The sequence below is a fragment of the Lepisma saccharinum genome, chromosome 3, assembly GCF_977018435.1.
Source record: "Lepisma saccharinum chromosome 3, izLepSacc3.1, whole genome shotgun sequence".
Lineage (NCBI taxonomy): Eukaryota > Metazoa > Arthropoda > Insecta > Zygentoma > Lepismatidae > Lepisma > Lepisma saccharinum.
Genome location: NC_139231.1, coordinates 123125726 through 123144565, shown reverse-complemented (window position 1 = coordinate 123144565; position 18840 = coordinate 123125726). Strand labels below are relative to the sequence as shown.

The window sequence follows — 18840 nt, the reverse complement described above, 5'->3', positions numbered from 1 at the left end:
GCAACAGCATTAACCCAATTTGCACATGCGAAATTCCCCCCTTCTGAAAGAGAAGAATTTTTCATTTAAACATTTTCATTATCAACCAAATACAAATGGAAGAAAATGCTGTAGTACGTAAATATGTACACAAGAAACAGTAAACTTATTTATTGAATTGAATTTAACACATATTTCCTGAGTATGAAAGCATCAACAATCTGTCCTCATTAAGTTAGGAGACGTGAAATAACAGTCGATATGTGATCGAAAAATTACCATGCATTTAGCATGCACCTTTAATGCTATATAAGGAATTACAAAAGTCCTAATTACTTCCTAATTTGACATAGAACCAATCTTGGACCATGCTTCTCGTTTATTTTGACAAGTGCTATGCGTTTCTTGCACGAAAATAGATCGTTTTACATGTGCACAGAGCCCTTTTCAGACATGGCGTCGATGGCCATTTTGTAAATAACGCATGGTCTGTGGCGTGTACTAGTACCGTTTCCCGTAAGATCCAACACACGCGAGATAGCTATCTCTTAAACACACTTTGCTTAAACGTAGTAAACACGATTTTCGAGAATTTTCTTCCTCTCAAAGTCACTTAAGATAAATTAATTTCCTCACCTGGTGTGTCGGGAACGAAGAATCCAGCACGCACGAGTCCACACTCCTTAACTCTCTTGTAACCGAGAGCTCGATTCATTTTTCACGCTTTTTTCTGCGTTGTGCTTTTCACTTCATGCTATTATCTGCCGTTTTATCCTAACTGCAGATGTCAGATTCCTCCCGAAAGCATTGAAACCATTCTCCTTTCCTGCACTGTCGTGACATAACTCTGTTCACTCCATTTTTTTCTCCCGGAAGTCCTTCTCGATCACCACGCACCCCTATCGATATCTGCCATTCTTTTTCGCAGAGCACGATTGACTTTACCAAACAACAATTTACATGATTTAGAACTTACACGTTATCAAATATGTGTGTGCGTTAAAGAACCCATTGTAATGCTTATTAAGATAAACTTTTTGCTGTTAATTAACCAATGGCATCTAGACCAAAACGCTGTATATTTTATTATTTTGCGCCATTACTGCGAATTGCCCATGCGTGCAGTGACCGACACATCAAAATGTCCTTGTGCATAAGGAAACCGCGAGAAAATCGGATCTCAAACAAAGGAATTTACAATTCAAATGCGCACAACGGTCAGAGCCATCTAGCGATTCTTCGCGTAAGTATTAAAGCAACAAAGTTTTCATATTGCATAGGCATTCCACCTATCGTGAATTCTCTGCACTAGACGAGTTCATCGTCTTAGGACCTGAGTTGGGCTACTTTACCCCAGCAACACACACACGAAACCCAAGTTTCCAGAATACCTTATGACAGTTCGTCATAAATGGCGCCCAACATAGGGCTGAACCCTCACACAATACTTTTGATACAATTCTAAAGTTAGACTTACATCAAATAAACATTCATATTCTACATATTCACTAATATACATATTTTATATATACAGACATATTACTTTATTGTTTACAATATGAAACATCCCGGATCACCAACTCTGGTGACTCCATCATTCTCCAGAAAGAAGGAACCCCGCATGTGTTTTGGCGTCTTGCAGAACATAGTGGCTTGTATATTTTTGGTTGGAGCAGGAAACAAATAAATGCCTAGGCCCACCGCAACATTATACTTACTTGACTATTAGCCCGCCGCAAGCATAACCTAACTTGACCTTTACCCCATCATACCTGCCCTCACCCGCAAACTAAACATAGCCCCCATGGAACTACCTAAACAACTTTTTATTTTGCTTCTGGATTCATTCTATCTGAGCTAATAACTATTGTAAATGTTTCACCTTATTTTGGAGCAATCAGGAAGATTTCAGGCACATCTCGCATGCTAGTACGCCGCAGAAATTTCACCTACTTGGTCAACTCGCCCGCCGCAGGCTCAATCTCACTTTACCCATACGAGAAAATTTAACCTTGCACTTCCCCTACCCCATCTTTATTTACACTGTCCTTAACTACAACGTCTGATTCACAGCTAAACCCCATCGTCTGTAACATTTCATCCACACCTTCCAACTTCAAATCTAGTAATCTCTTCACCCACATTTTTACCTTGTCCTCTGAACATTTCCAAACTTTACAATTTTCTATCGACTGGTGATCCAATTTTTCTCCTGTCACACAATCTATCAATGAAAGCGTGGAATCTTTACTGTTCTTAACACAAAGATAAGGGCCGACAAAGAGGTCACAATATTTCCTTATCACCTTATCTCCGGTGCCACTTAAGATCTGATTCTTAACGAAGACTAGCATACCCTCTCCCACAACAGGTTTCACATCCATCTTAGCATTTTGTTGCTTCAATTTATTTTGCATTTTACTGAGACTAGACAAATTCGCCATAACTAGCTTGTCATTCCAAGTGACATTGTTAGCATCGACCCCCAGAGTCGGTATATCGGTCAAACTCTTTGTCATGTTTAATCTCAACTCCATTGGAGAATATCCTGTTTGTGACGAAATGGAGCCATTCAGAAGGCGCAGAGCTTCAGGTACTCTTTCCGGCCATTTGTTATGATTGGAATTACAGAGTATTCTCATCAAACGGTTCAACTCCGAATGATAGCGCTCTACCCAATTTGAGCTCGGATGGTACACCGGAGTGTAAACAAGTTGTACCCCCCATGTTTTCATTGCATTCTGAAAAATGTTCGACTTAAATTGTGGCCCATTATCAGAAACTATCCTCTGAGGAATTCTCAAATGAACAAAGTACACTTTTGACAATTTATTCACAATGGTATTAGCATTGCTATTAACCAACGGGTATGCCACCATGGCATAATTGAGAATATACTTTGCTATCCAGTTGAAACATCCCAGAACCCTTTAACATATTAAATTTCTTTTACACAATATCTACATTCAAAATAGATCCCATAAGACTCAAAATTTGGTGTGTCAGATAGCCAGAAATATGTTTTTCTTACAAACACAATTGTTTGGACAAACTCAGCAACGATAAATGCAACTGTGCAAGGAGAATTCACTGAAGCCAGAAGCTACATCAAACAGATGATGACAACACCGTAAATACATGGTGCGCAATCACTGCCACCAAATGTACCACTAACATTTTTGTTATTTATACTGGAACCGAACCAGGATACTCGCCTTGAGTAAACCAAAGATACGTTTTATATGACTTATAATTTTATGCTGCCATGCAAGATTAATTGAAATTAATTTGTTCCCGCTTGAATACTGGTTACCATCGGGTGGCATATCTCAGATACCCCCTACCATCACCAAGTCATGTATACAGAGAAAGCAAACCTATTGAATGTCGTTACTTAAACTCTCCAAAATACAGACTCCAGACGAACTTGTGTCAGGACTAAGCCGACACTAATGGCAAATGTCCCCTCGACACCCTATCGTTCTCACATTTTCTATGTGTGGAGACGTATTTTCCCAAGGACGAACAAATACAACATCTAGTGTCCCTGATGTTCCCTTGTGTTTCTTTAGAACGCCAATCAACACGATTCTACCCGAAAAATTCGCACAAAATTTTACAATGAAACTTGCATGCACATGTAACAACAAATTCAAAATGATACTGCCCACTTAAAAGCTGTTGGCTCCAAAATGATAGTGAGGCTGCTTGACTTGTTAAATGCTCCCATTTCAAATTTTCCGCAACAGACTGTCCATCAGATATTTTTCCTGAGCTATAAACTTGACACTAGACCCCAACTGAACTGACGTTTCAAAATAAACACAAGTTAGTATTCAAATGACAATTATATTCAAAAATTTATTTTAAACTACCCAAAGACACATTCGTTATTAAATCCGTCAAATTAAATATATTATCTTTAATATTTACATTTTGTACAAAGTAAAGTTACTATCACTGATTAGAGAGTGATGATCGCGTCGATGATCTCATCAGGCTTCATCTTTGAGCAATCATACTCAACCATATGCATCCCATGCCATTTTCTTCTGACATGAGTGCGATGCCAGATCATTCTAACCCTGTACCAAAGAGACAAAGCCAAGAGAAGACAAATACTCAAAATTTCCCCCAAAACTTTTGTGCTGGTACTTTTCCGAGGAGACCTTTTTGTTCTTCTCTTCCTAATATGGCTTGGATGGAGAGATACTCTTCCTCCAGCAACAGTTCGACTTACTACCAAAGTTTTCTTGGGAAGTGAGTCAGTAGGTGACTTCATTTTAACTCTGATGCGCCTCCCATATCTGACTGAATAACCAGTGCCTAATTTCATGAAAGAAACGACACATGCCATACTGGCAATTCTTTTGGGCATAAGAACACGCATAGGACCACACCTAATGCAACTTCTGGGTTCGATTACTGAATTCCTCACACCAGTCTGCAATGGATAACCAACTACTGGTATGACTACGTTGTGTACCGAATGATCTTGAACTATGGACACTAAAGGTAAGTCAATACTATTTTCTCCAACAGACACAACAGACAGGATAGATTTGTTCTGAGATGATACTGAATTTGAGTGTAGACACTGAGAATCCACCTTACTTTCCGGACACCCTGTATCAACTTGCACCGTGTGGACACGCTTACTCAACGAAGATGAACCTAGAGAACCACTTTGTTTAGAACCAACACCCAGTAAAGGAATTTGAAAGCTCGGTTTTGGGAAAGATGCATCTTTTGTGCAAAAGCCGACAGGGAAAGACTCGTCTCTGTTACCCAACACCCCAAAAGACCACTCCTCGCTTATCAAATATTTTCCTTTATTACCCTTGTGGTGTTTTTGCTCTAACGTTCTGTTTCGGTTCATTTCGCTGGTAGTCTGTGCATCACTTTCTGACCAGGAAGTCAGAGTGCCTGTGCAGTGGTCATGTTCGACCGAATGTAAAGTACACATGCAATTGGTGACCGCAGAAGACGTTACAACACCATTCATCAGTTCAACTTTACTCCCTGACAAATCAAACTCCTTCGTCAAAGACTCATGCCTTTTTTCTACCAACTCAGCCCTGTATTGTGATACTGAAAACGTGAGATCGTGCAGACCTTCACTTGTTTTAATAACATCTTGCTGCAGCTCTAATATGCATTTACTGGTGCCCTCTAGATCAGACTGCAGTTTACCCACTACCTTACTTGTATGAGCTGCGAGTTCTGATTTGAGCAACTGATTGCTTTCATTGAGTTCTGATTTGAGCAACTGATTGCTTTCATTGAGCTCTGAATTGAGCAACTGATTGCTGTCTCTGAGTTCTGATTTGAGTTCTGATTTGAGTGACTCAGTGCATTCCTTGTACCTTTCCTGACTTTGTTTAATAAAGGCGAACAAGGAATCTAATGTGACCGGTTCCTGCTCTGTTGCCATTATTAATATTAGCTTTAACCACAGCAATTAACCAACTAAAGATTAACCTACTTGAAACCCAACAAGAAATTCAATACCGCAGCCCTCTGCACTTGAGTCCTCGTAATCTTGCGACGAGCTACATGACATTCGTTCAATTTATTAATTTAGACCAGACAACAACGACTCAATAACTGAGTCTCAACGATCCTGAAACGTTCAAAATGTCATTAGTTCGAATTATTTGTATTGATAAACTTTGCCTGGTAACGCTGGTGACGCATGCAGATCGCTGGAGATTGAAATTTTATACCTTCAGATTTCAAATAGGATTTCAAATCATTTACATCTAATAATAACCACTTTCCATAGCAACAGCATTAACCCAATTTGCACATGCGAAATTCCCCCCTTCTGAAAGAGAAGAATTTTTCATTTAAACATTTTCATTATCAACCAAATACAAATGGAAGAAAATGCTGTAGTACGTAAATATGTACACAAGAAACAGTAAACTTATTTATTGAATTGAATTTAACACATATTTCCTGAGTATGAAAGCATCAACAATCTGTCCTCATTAAGTTAGGAGACGTGAAATAACAGTCGATATGTGATCGAAAAATTACCATGCATTTAGCATGCACCTTTAATGCTATATAAGGAATTACAAAAGTCCTAATTACTTCCTAATTTGACATAGAACCAATCTTGGACCATGCTTCTCGTTTATTTTGACAAGTGCTATGCGTTTCTTGCACGAAAATAGATCGTTTTACATGTGCACAGAGCCCTTTTCAGACATGGCGTCGATGGCCATTTTGTAAATAACGCATGGTCTGTGGCGTGTACTAGTACCGTTTCCCGTAAGATCCAACACACGCGAGATAGCTATCTCTTAAACACACTTTGCTTAAACGTAGTAAACACGATTTTCGAGAATTTTCTTCCTCTCAAAGTCACTTAAGATAAATTAATTTCCTCACCTGGTGTGTCGGGAACGAAGAATCCAGCACGCACGAGTCCACACTCCTTAACTCTCTTGTAACCGAGAGCTCGATTCATTTTTCACGCTTTTTTCTGCGTTGTGCTTTTCACTTCATGCTATTATCTGCCGTTTTATCCTAACTGCAGATGTCAGATTCCTCCCGAAAGCATTGAAACCATTCTCCTTTCCTGCACTGTCGTGACATAACTCTGTTCACTCCATTTTTTTCTCCCGGAAGTCCTTCTCGATCACCACGCACCCCTATCGATATCTGCCATTCTTTTTCGCAGAGCACGATTGACTTTACCAAACAACAATTTACATGATTTAGAACTTACACGTTATCAAATATGTGTGTGCGTTAAAGAACCCATTGTAATGCTTATTAAGATAAACTTTTTGCTGTTAATTAACCAATGGCATCTAGACCAAAACGCTGTATATTTTATTATTTTGCGCCATTACTGCGAATTGCCCATGCGTGCAGTGACCGACACATCAAAATGTCCTTGTGCATAAGGAAACCGCGAGAAAATCGGATCTCAAACAAAGGAATTTACAATTCAAATGCGCACAACGGTCAGAGCCATCTAGCGATTCTTCGCGTAAGTATTAAAGCAACAAAGTTTTCATATTGCATAGGCATTCCACCTATCGTGAATTCTCTGCACTAGACGAGTTCATCGTCTTAGGACCTGAGTTGGGCTACTTTACCCCAGCAACACACACACGAAACCCAAGTTTCCAGAATACCTTATGACAGTTCGTCATACTGTGGTCTCGATTGCTTGTGAGTTTTCGAACTGCACTATGTGACGTCACTTCCGTGAAGACCATACTTCAAGTCTTTGTTACTTTTACGTCCACGTAGAGTGTGTGGGAGTCACTAAGGATGATGAAGGGCCTTACATATGCCCAGACTGTGATGTGTAATCCAGTCTTGTGGTGACAAATTATGACACTTCACTTCCTTCTTTATTGGTTGTAAACTATGTTATTTCTTTGTGAAATCCCATTATGTCGTTATGTAAATAAAACATAAGTGGATCAATATACTTATGGTTGGTATTGCTGCTACAACCATTTTCGTCTTCTTCTTCTTCTAAGAGAACCAAACCCAACTAGCCTAACCTAACCACCCCAAAAAGCTACCAGCCAATGAGAATGCTTGAAAAGGTTGTAGCAGTAATCACTACCTATACTTATATACCTATAAAAATAACATTGTGGTGCTTTCTTTACAATATCTGTTGCAGTTTTGATGTGGAAGAACAAAATATATTAGGCCATCTTGGGTTACATGAAGTAAATTCTCTACATTCTAAGGACTGTAATGTGAAGTGAAATTGCAAATATGTAACTATCTTATGTGTAGCTACTAACCTGATCGGACAACTCCAGAAAAGAAACAGCCTAGCATGAAGGATGTTCTCTTTTTAAGTTTGAAATAATCTCCCAACGAAGGTAAGACCAAACGAGACACGATGTCAGCTGCCGCCATGATAGTCATGCATAAAGCTATTTCTGAGGGCGCGAATTCGAGCGACCTCAAGAAAAAGGGCAAGATTATAAAGAAGTTCACTTCTGAAATTATGGCAATGGATAGTCCCAGCACTATATTCACGTAGGACCAATCCTTAAGCAGCCACAAGTCGAAGAAGTTGGAAATTCGAGTGAGGACGGTTTTTGCCGTTTTTGTTCTCTTCGAACGTCTATACTTGTTGCCGATCTCGATCACTGCGGTGTCAAACGCCAACATGCCGCTCCCGAAATTCACAGAAGTCCGCGGTTTCAACGACCCACAGCTTGTTGTTCTACCAAGTAGAGGATTCACAGATTCGTTCGCTTCCTCGTTTTCTTTGTTCGCTTGATTCGTGACGTCACACTGTTCTTCACCCTTGTCGACATCGACGTATTTGCTTTCGGCCAATCCGTTCTGACCATGCTCTTCAACGTCCTCGATAGGTACCCGCTTCATGTGCCATTCTATCGGTTGGAACAAGATGGCGCCCACGATGCTGTTGAGGCAAATGGCGGACAGCACCAAGACCGCTCCACGAAAGCTGTACTCGTCCAATAGAAGCTGGCACAGTATTGGGAAGAGCATCAAACCAAGGCCGTTACCTGCCATGGATAACCCCATGGCAAATCCTCTTCGTCGGAAAAAGTAACTGTTCATCGCCATGAAGGATGCAGGAGCTATAATTCCAAAGCCAACTCCTGTAAAACAGAAATAGGTGTTATTGAAAACAGAAAAGAGGCACGAACATATTTGTTAAGACTCAGAAATGTTTATCACTTTTCGGGGAGCAAAATTGGCAACACTGATCAACATTTGGAAGTAACAGTTACTTTTGGGGGGGAATTCGAACTGTATCTAGCAACTTTTAAAACTAAACAACTGTAACTGTAACAGAGTTATTTCTTGCAATAGAAACAACGTACGTTATAAACATTTAATTTTGTCATTACTTTACGACACTTTAACTGGCAACTTTAAAACTGTAACATGGGAGAAGAGCTAGATTGGCAACTCTGTTTCCAACAATATGTCTTCTCTGGATGCTAAGGTGAAAATATAATAGTGAATGGCAAGGAAGCTAGGCTTCGTTGAATGCTAAGTTTAGAACGTCCACACTTTATTGGTAATTTCCAAATGGTACATACATTCGCGTTCCATGAAAGACAGATAATAGATAAATCATCCATACACTCCCAACCAAAGTCTATAATGCACTACTACTGTACATAGTTTATTGAGTAAAAATTAATGTGAAACTATCGACGATTTGGCTAATCGTGATAGTAAGGATGAGTGATGATTAGATAAAATTAATGATCGGATACAGTAGCGGCGATTAGGGGGGAGGGCAACTGCCCCCCGACATTTTGCCACTTTTGCCCCCGCACTATGGCAAACCTTGCCCCCTCTTCCTCAGTTTTGGGACCCAATCGCCGCCACTGCTCACAAAATTTCATAGCAAAGATAGTGAGATCAACACTCAATGAAGGGAAAAGTAAGGAACATCATAAATGTTAATCTCTTCATCTGAAATTCTGCAGACAGTGAGTAAGCTTGGATGAGGAATATGAATATAAAATTATTATTATTGTTATTATTAGTATTATGTAATAACATCATGCAAATAATCTTGGATTACTGTACTATATGGCAAATTATGAATTGCTAATCATCATAAAGTTCTTCATTACTAATTTGAAATTACTTAACTATCTTTCTTAAACTTTTAAGATAAAAGAATAACATTAAAATTTCTAAGCAATTTTCCCGCATAAATCTCCCTAAATTTTAACAATATTAAATCAAGATGATGATGACCTCATTCAATGGGGTCATCATCACCATCATTACGGCAATCTTCGATACGAGATATTTAATAAGCTGATATTATGATCTGCACAAACACAGGGAACATGCATTCCGATGCATGTGTGCCATCTGTTGAGAATAAACGAAACTAAAAACGAAACAAAACAAGTTGCCCTTGTCTTAACAATAGTAAATTGTTTAATTACTATCCTGGGAACGTTTTTCTAATTTGTAGTTCGTGGAATGAAGCAGTTGTTAGTGGAGAGCGTTGACACAAGCATTTACATCACTCAAAGCAGAATTGGGCTCAGTTAATTTAAAATACTCAGAAGTTCTTATCAAAGGCCAAAAAAATTATGGTGGATATTTGAGCCATTGACAACTTCTTTCACTTTACGTACGTGCAGCGGCGTGCCCAAGGGGGGGTTGGTGGGGGTCATAATTTGCCCTTTGAACCACCAGTGTTCTTGTAAATAAGAACATCAATGGCAGGAGAAAATGGCAAAATAAGGACCGACTACTAAACAAGTACACGTAACCCCCCCCCCCCATTTCGAAAGTCCTAGGCACGCCACTGCGTACGTGGATCTAATATGTAATAATTTCTCTATCGTATATCATCCCTTTTTTTTTCTTTCTATCGCTTGCTTTTTCTTCTGTTCCTTTCTCGCTTTGTTTCTCTCTCTCTCCTTCTCTCGGCTTCTCTTAAAACGTTTCTACACATTTTCAGACCACAACTTTTTATTTTATTTTTTTCAAATTTTGACTCCCTTTTTAAGAAAAATCTTGTGGTTGCCCATGGTAACGTCACCCCAATCCAAACTCTCACCCCCCTCACATCTATAACCGTTTTGGATTCCATAATGGATACATAACATACCTAACAAGTAGATAACTAAAGCTAACCTATCAACTAACAAAAAAATTATTCAAATTAATCATACTACTAATAACTATAATTAATCACCAGTCAATATAATACTCAGTATCCTAAATAAAAAAAACAATTCCAAACCTGTTCCGGTGACCAGAACGGGCAATACGATAGAATATACTCAAAATCATTATATATATATATATACAGGGTGACTGGTAATTAGATGTATTCCCTGAAAGGGGTTAAAGTAGGGACAATTTGCAATAAATTTGACCATATGATACCCCGTCCGAAAATTAGTAGTTTTCGAGATAATCGAATTTCAATTGTTTTTTTAAAAAATGACAATTTTCCACATAAAAAGATGAATTGAGAAAAAACTGCTCATTGTATGGAACTTATTTCAGCGTTTTCTGATAGCTAACAAATAAGTGGTTCCTTTAAAAAAAAGTTTTTCCCAAATAACAATCACATGTAAGTAACGGGTGGGTCTAAACTTACAAGTGATGATAAAAAAATTCACTCTTAGTTTACTTGGCAACGTATTAATAAAAAAAATGGTATGACACGAAGCGTACTAATTACTTAAATTACTTCCTTGAGTCATCAGCTATCCAACAAGGTACAAATGTTGCTAGCATTCACATTGGTGTTCAAGAAATAATACTTCATTCATCTTCATGTGCATGGAAACAATGAACAATACAATTAAAGAACATTACACGTCTTGCTCAAAGTGGGCACCTCCGTTACGAATGCAGGCACGGAGGTTTTTACGGACATTTGGTCTCGTAACTCGTGATGTGATGGTGTCCTTGATGTGTTGACCAGCTGTTGAGATCCCCTCCCTGAGCTCTTCTTGCAAGTTTACCGTTGTCTTGTCATGTGGCTCCAAATGTAAAAGTCGCAAGGCGTGAAATCGGGGGATCGAGCCGGCCAGCGAATCGGGCAGCCTCGGTCAATCCATTTCTTTGGGTAATTTTCATCCAGCCATTGTCGCACGCCCAGGCAGAAGTATGGATGGGCGTCATCAACAATGATTTGATACAGCCATTTTTCCTGTACCAAATCTTAAATGGCATCACTTATGAACATTTTGTGAGGAACGGGATGGCAATGTTGTTGGAGGATGTGCCTCTAGCTACAAGATGTGACATGATTTATCAGCATGATGACTGCCCAGCTCGATCTCCCGATCGATTTGACGCCTAGCGACTTTTACATTTGGAGCCACATGACAAGACAACGGTAAACTTGCAAGAAGAGCTCAGGGAGGGGATCTCAACAGCTGGTCAACACATCAAGGACACCATCACATCACGAGTTACGAGACCAAATGTCCGTAAAAACCTCCGTGCCTGCATTCGTAACGGAGGTGCCCACTTTGAGCAAGACGTGTAATGTTCTTTAATTGTATTGTTCATTGTTTCCATGCACATGAAGATGAATGAAGTATTATTTCTTGAACACCAATGTGAATGCTAGCAACATTTGTACCTTGTTGGATAGCTGATGACTCAAGGAAGTAATTTAAGTAATTAGTACGCTTCGTGTCATACCATTTTTTTTATTAATACGTTGCCAAGTAAACTAAGAGTGAATTTTTTTATCATCACTTGTAAGTTTAGACCCACCCGTTACTTACATGTGATTGTTATTTGGGAAAAACTTTTTTTTAAAGGAACCACTTATTTGTTAGCTATCAGAAAACGCTGAAATAAGTTCCATACAATGAGCAGTTTTTTCTCAATTCATCTTTTTATGTGGAAAATTGTCATTTTTAAAAAAAACAATTGAAATTCGATTATCTCGAAAACTACTAATTTTCGGACGGGGTATCATATGGTCAAATTTATTGCAAATTGTCTCCATTTTAACCCCTTTCAGGGAATACATCGAATTACCAGTCACCCTGTATATAATCTCCTTCTATTATGTATAAAAACTGAAAATAAAGACGAAAAGACGAAAAGAAGAAGGCTAAAAAAGGAGGGACTGTTAAAATTCAGGAAACTGACGTCCTGGATTATTTTAAGGTACCAGGACACTACGTGCATACCCTCGAATGTATGCGGAGGAGGTGGGCTTACTTCGGGGGTTCATTAAGATGGCAACCATGCCCGTAGCCAGAATTAATCTCCAGACGGGGTAGGGGGGGCTGACGGCTTATCAGAGAGGGCTTTGTAAAAACCAAGTCCATTTTTCAAAAGTTTAACAGTGTTAAATGAAGGTAAATAATGTGTGTGGGGGGAAGGGGTCATTATGTTAAATAAAGTTTAGAAATATCACACAAATACTACATTTTCCTACATCATTCAAAATATCACTTGGAGTGTTAATTGGCTGCTACTGAAATCATCCCTTACTACACATTCCATACTACGTTTGATGATACAGATATTTATATTACACAAGAAAAGATGGACAATATTCAATCATAGGGCCTACCGTACATTCCACTCCCCGGCCGAAACAATAAAACTGCCCTTCGTTCTCAAAACTTGGGAGCTGTTAACCTTTGGCGCAGATGCGGAGGGAATTTGCATAATGGCATTAAAGTCACAGATATCTGTATAAATAGGAGGTCGCAACAGGGGCAACGAAGGTACAGATAAAGAAGCTCCCTGTGAAGGGGAAGTCTAGAGAAGAGAATCTCCTAAATACAATACTTGCCGCTACTTAACACTTCTTCTTACGTATAAAGATGAACGGATGTTCATGCTCCCTTAATTTATCCTTCAACAAAGTTGTGAGGAACATAATATCTGCTGTCTACATTTTCACTTTTCACTGCAAACAAGTTACACAAAATAGTTTTACCTAATGTCAAGGAGGCTGACCTCAGTGCCGGGGGGGGGCAACGGTAGTTCCAGGGGGGCTTGCCCCTGCCTAGCTACGGCCTGATGGCAACGACTACATGCTTACCAAGTAGAATGCCGTATGTGATGATAATGTGCACCATGCTCCTGGCAAAGGCAGTCAGGAAGAGACCCACAGTCGCAATAAGGCTTCCGATAACCGCAACCTCCCTGTAGGTGTACGACTTCAGGAGATGGTTCGTAACAAGCCCTGTGTGAACAACAGAGAAATGTCAAAATTAATATGTACGGAATCATGATAGTTAAATTACAGTATTAAGAGTGTTAATAGAACTCCAGTGGCGAAGTTAGAGGTTTTGTATACCTCCTAATTAAATATAGTCCAACGAGCTATCAACCATATAAAAAAAAACATGAAAATTTCATAAAACCCCCAAAAATTTCAAAGGGTCGCTCTGCCCCTAATTGAGCTAGAGTGAAAGCTATTGCAGATTCGGACCTTTCAATAGAGTATATGGTAGACCCCTTCAGTATACTCTATTGAAAGGTCTTGACGTGCAGATTCCGAATCTGTAATCGCTTTCACTCTAGCTCAATTAGGGGCAGAGATACGTCCCTTTGAAAAAAAATTGGGTTTTATAAAATTTTCCACTTTTTTTTTTCTCGAAAATTTGAAATATCTCCGTTTATAATTGAGCTAGGAGGATGGTTGATAGCTCGTTGGACTCGGAATGAAGTCCTCTTTCCGATTCTACAATACAAAATGGAGGTTTCCATTTAAAATTTCACAGTTGCGGGGGTGGGGGTGGGGAATCAAGTGTGATATCATTGAATAGCTTTCTTTCACATATTAAACACGTATTTTTTCGTTTTCCGATTCGATGTGTATTACTCACGACATGTGACCGTTCCGGGACTTTTGGACCACCTGGTATAATAACTTAATGCCTTTATATTTATCCTGTATGTATCAAAACGTTCGCCATAATAGTATATAATACAATATGAAATGTTTTGGTAAATATCATGTTAGATGTGGTTTTGTTTAAAGCTGTGATGACCAGTGGCACCCAATAATTTGTCGTACTTTATTATTATTATATTTGTAATCGTGATTCGTTGTGGAGTGCTTATTGAAATCAGTAAATAACAGATTTAAAAATAATAATAAGCAAGGATGCATTGGTAGTGTGCATTAATAGCATGATACATGGAAGGGAATTATGATTTTTTTGTGAACTTAGACGAGTAACTCTTGAGCCCACTCAATGTTTCTTGCAAAGTTGGCGCTCCTGATGGTGGCAATAAGAAAATTCTAGTATAATTTACATTTTCAAGTTATTATGGCTGAGATCCTTTAAAACAATGTCCTCAGTTCCTTATTTTTGAAGATGCATTCAACATTTTGAAAAGTTTAAAGTACAAAAGAGCCTTTCGTAAAGAAAAACGCATTACGAAGTTCCGATAAAACTTAATAGATGGCAGCATACTTCAATGGGCTTTTCTGCCATCTTCCGCATGTAATTGAAGTTACATAGACATTGACGCTTTTACATTTCCTCACCTACGTTCTACGAAACTCTGCAACTGCACATATCCCCCTCCCCTCCTCCTCTCCACAGATTACGTCTATTCAATTCACCAAGATAATAAATGTTGAGGAAGGCATTGAAACAAAAATACATTTTTTAAAACTAACACCCGCCCCCCCCCAAATACTTCAAATATCTAATTTAAATACTTCGTTAGCAGGATTAAACATCTTGTATAATAAGTTGTAACATATTTAGAAATTCATCATCAGTTCTTCTACCCACCTAAAATTTTTCGCCTTTTAGATGGCTGCTGATAAGGGATGAGCGCCCTCCGAAATACATTTCTGGCTGGGGGCTCTGCTTGTGTTTCATAGAGAGCGGGATCTTTTTAATTTAATGTCATTTCACCGACCATTATTCTACATTAACAGTTCCTCATCATTAGCAATTACTCTGACCAATATATTTTTCTTCTCATCAACCCAAGTATTGTTCTTTTTTCGTCAACTCTTTCAACACCTCGCCGACCTCCACGACGGAGTGGTTTCCACACTTCGCTTGTTTAGATTTCCACTTCTACATCAGCGGTATAATATACAGGGTTATTACAAATGATCTTCCCGATTTCAGACACATGTAAATCAGATACAAAATGGTTATATCAATGTAAAGAGTAATTCTTACAGTTTTATTTCAATACCTCATTACGTCATTGCCTCACAAGTGTTCAATGTGAGCAGCCCCTTTGGTAATTCGACACATCTAGCCTGTAGTCGAGTTCCTGCCACAAATCTGTGATGCGTTGCAGATCAGGCATGGTCTGTGGAAATGGTGGCTGGTAGACTCTATCTTTAACAACCCCCTCTCCCCCACCCCCCAGGAAGAGATCGATCGTGATATGCTACAGGGAGTTTGGCAGTGTCGAGTTACCTAAGAGGCTCGCATTGAACACTTGTGAGGTAATCAAATACGAGTTACTCTTTACATTGATAGTGTATCCGAGTTTCATTAAACGTGATTTACATGTGTCTGAAATCGGAAAGATCATTTGTAATAACCCTGTAGCTTCATGAGTATGTATGTGTGTATATATATATATATATATATATTACGCCCATAATTACACTACTGAGGTTTTCTGGGGATCATGACACACTACATACGCCCAGTTTTTCTTTTCCCGACTTAACTTTCATCAAAGCTTCCCCCCCCCCAATCAGAGAGTCTGCGCACGCCTATGGTTGGCGCTACTGCATCCCTTTCACTTTTTACCATTTCTAATTAAGCGGAACAAAATGTTCGATTCTCATTTATAAACTCGAGACTCAATTCTATTAAGTGTATAAACAGGATTTTCTCTTTACACTAGCCAAACGCCAAGTATAATAAAAATTCTTGCGCCCCATTAGTATAGAACAAAGATTTGTTACAACGTTTCTGCATGAATAATGTAACAAGATAACAGCTGTTCTCAGTGCGTAAGTAGCACAACGGATCGAAGAATTATAACGCAACCAAACGTTTGCATAACTGAGCTGCTGCTTTTAATATCTCCTTGTCTTGGTCTAAATCTAGGCGTTCTTGAGTTCAGGGAAATAATGTTATTTCGATAAAATCCTTGCTGCTTAATTGCATTTGTTTCTATAATTCATGTTTTGAATCACATATTTATATTTTTAGGCAATAAAAGGAAGGGATATGTGGATATTTTACTTCGTTAATGTACCACTCTAGGTGTCTAGGTTATTTGCGACATCTCTTGGGAAACTGGGAACAACGCTCGAATTCTGCTTAAGGTCTAAAGATTGTTTGATAAAATGTTTGTTACAAGCTTGCTTTATACGCAGATGGGCTAATTGGGACGGACAGTGGCATCTTTAAAAAATTTCGTTCGGTTACGCTGAAGGGCTGTGGGTGCTATCATTCTCCCTTTTCTATCTAACTTAATTCTTTCTTCATCTCTTTCTATATTTTTGTCTTTGTATATTACTTTCTCTATTTTTCTTTACCTCTCTCTCTTCCTCTTTCTTTAACTTCCTTCTTTCTTCATCTCTTTATTTTTGATCTTTCTATATTTCTTTCTCTCTTCTTCTCTACTTCTCTCTCTTTCTTTCTAACTTCCTTCTTTCTTCATCTCTTTATTTTTTCTATATATTTATTTCTCTCTTCTTCTCTACTTCTCTCTCTTTCTCTCCTTCTTTCTAACTTCCTTCTTTCTTCATCTCTATCTATATTTTTGTCTTTATATATTACTTTCTCTATTTTTCTTTACCTCTCTCTCTCTCCCTCTTTCTTTAACTTCCTTCTTTCTTCATCTCTTTATTTTTGATCTTTCTCTGTTTTTCCCTATCTCTTTCTAACTTCCTTCTTCGTTCATCTCTTTCTTTATTTTTGTTTTGTATATTCATTTCTCTCTTTTCTCTCTCTCTCTCTCTCTCTCTCTCTCTCTCTCTCTCTCTCTCTCTCTCCCTCTCTTCTCTAAGTTCCATCTTTCTTCATCTCTTTCTTAATTATTGCCTTACTATATTTCTTTCTCTGTTTCTCTACCTCTCTCTCTATTTTCCATCTCGTTTGCTATATCTCTTTCTCTCTTTCCTTTCCATCCTCTGTTCTTGTATCTTGTATCATTTTCCTTCTTTCTTTCTTTGCGATAGCCTCTTCAGAAGTCTCCCAAACGTCAACCTCATTTCCACGTAGGACACTCCGGTAACTGCAATCTTGAAGGCCAACGAGGCTCTGGCGTCTGGCCCTATGGCCAGTAACCATCCCCCCCCCCCCCCCCGAGCTGTGAAATATTTGAATGTGAATCTATAAGAAGCTACGAAAATAACCGACGACTTTTCAAACTTGTACAAATTTCGATTTTGTACTTGCATAAATGAATGGGTGTGTTACGGAGAGAGGCAGGCTCCACAAGTGCGCAATCTGCAATACTGGGTACTTTTAGTTTTATAACCATTGATGCAAGGCTACCAGACGACCCGATTTAGTCAGGAAAATCCATTCATTCCAATCCGTCCCGACTTTTATTCGAAGCATTCGTGATGCAAAAATGTCTCGTATTTTTTGGATAACTCACATCTAGACATGTTCTTTATTATAATAATAATTGCTAATACGTATCATTTAGTTTGTAAATATATTTACCTTTACCGAAGAATTAGCATGCCTGCTGTAAGAATGTTAAGGAAATTTGAAAACATTGTTAATTTGTGAAACACAGTATTATTCGAATCTGAGAATACAATTAGCAGTAAGCTATATGCCGTATGACATTCTTTGTCTGTCAGCGACTGGTTAGCTGATTGTTGGATCGGGAAGGAGGAGGTGTATAGGTGAGTTGTTCTTTTTCTTGTTGTTTTGGACCACAATATCGCAACCCTACAATTGCACGTTCAGCTCTAGCTGTAGTATTACAATATCATTGGTGGTCACATCTAATACTTCAACAACATTTCGCCGACCATCGTGGCGAAGTGGTTAGCACAGCACGCTACGGCGCCAGGTACCCCAGGTTCGAATCCCTGCCTGCACATGGGTGTTCCATGTGTGTTCCTTCATCAATTTAATCATATCATCACTCATCTTCATCATCGCAATTAGACGAACTTGGCAAAAAAAAAGCGACGTGAAATAACTTAATTCAATCCACCTCCATATTTCGGATCTGTCCTCAGCCTCATCCCCCTCACCCCTCGAAAAAATCTTGGGTATAGGCCTGGCCCGTAGTTAGTACTATATTAACTTTGTGGGAATGTATTCTGTCGCCCATGTATGTTTTAGTGATGACCACTGGGGTACGCAGAGGAGGGGCTGATGGGGCTACAGCCCCCTGCGAAATTTTGAGGAAATCAACATTTTCAAATAAAAATACTCGGGGAAAAACAGAGTTGTAAAT

General features: G+C 38.8%; 1 protein-coding gene across 5 annotated transcripts in view; it reads right to left on the bottom strand.

The window, feature by feature from the left end:
- Positions 1-18840, bottom strand: part of LOC145985387 (monocarboxylate transporter 14-like) — a 95639-nt gene that overhangs the window by 2989 nt on the left and 73810 nt on the right. For all 5 annotated transcript variants that reach the window (XM_083119359.1, XM_083119356.1, XM_083119358.1 and 2 more), the window contains 2 exons: positions 13514-13657; positions 7764-8600 (listed from right to left, as the gene is read on the bottom strand). In XM_083119359.1, the coding sequence (XP_082975485.1) occupies positions 7764-8600; positions 13514-13657 (981 nt within the window). The remainder of the gene's footprint in view (positions 1-7763; positions 8601-13513; positions 13658-18840) is intronic.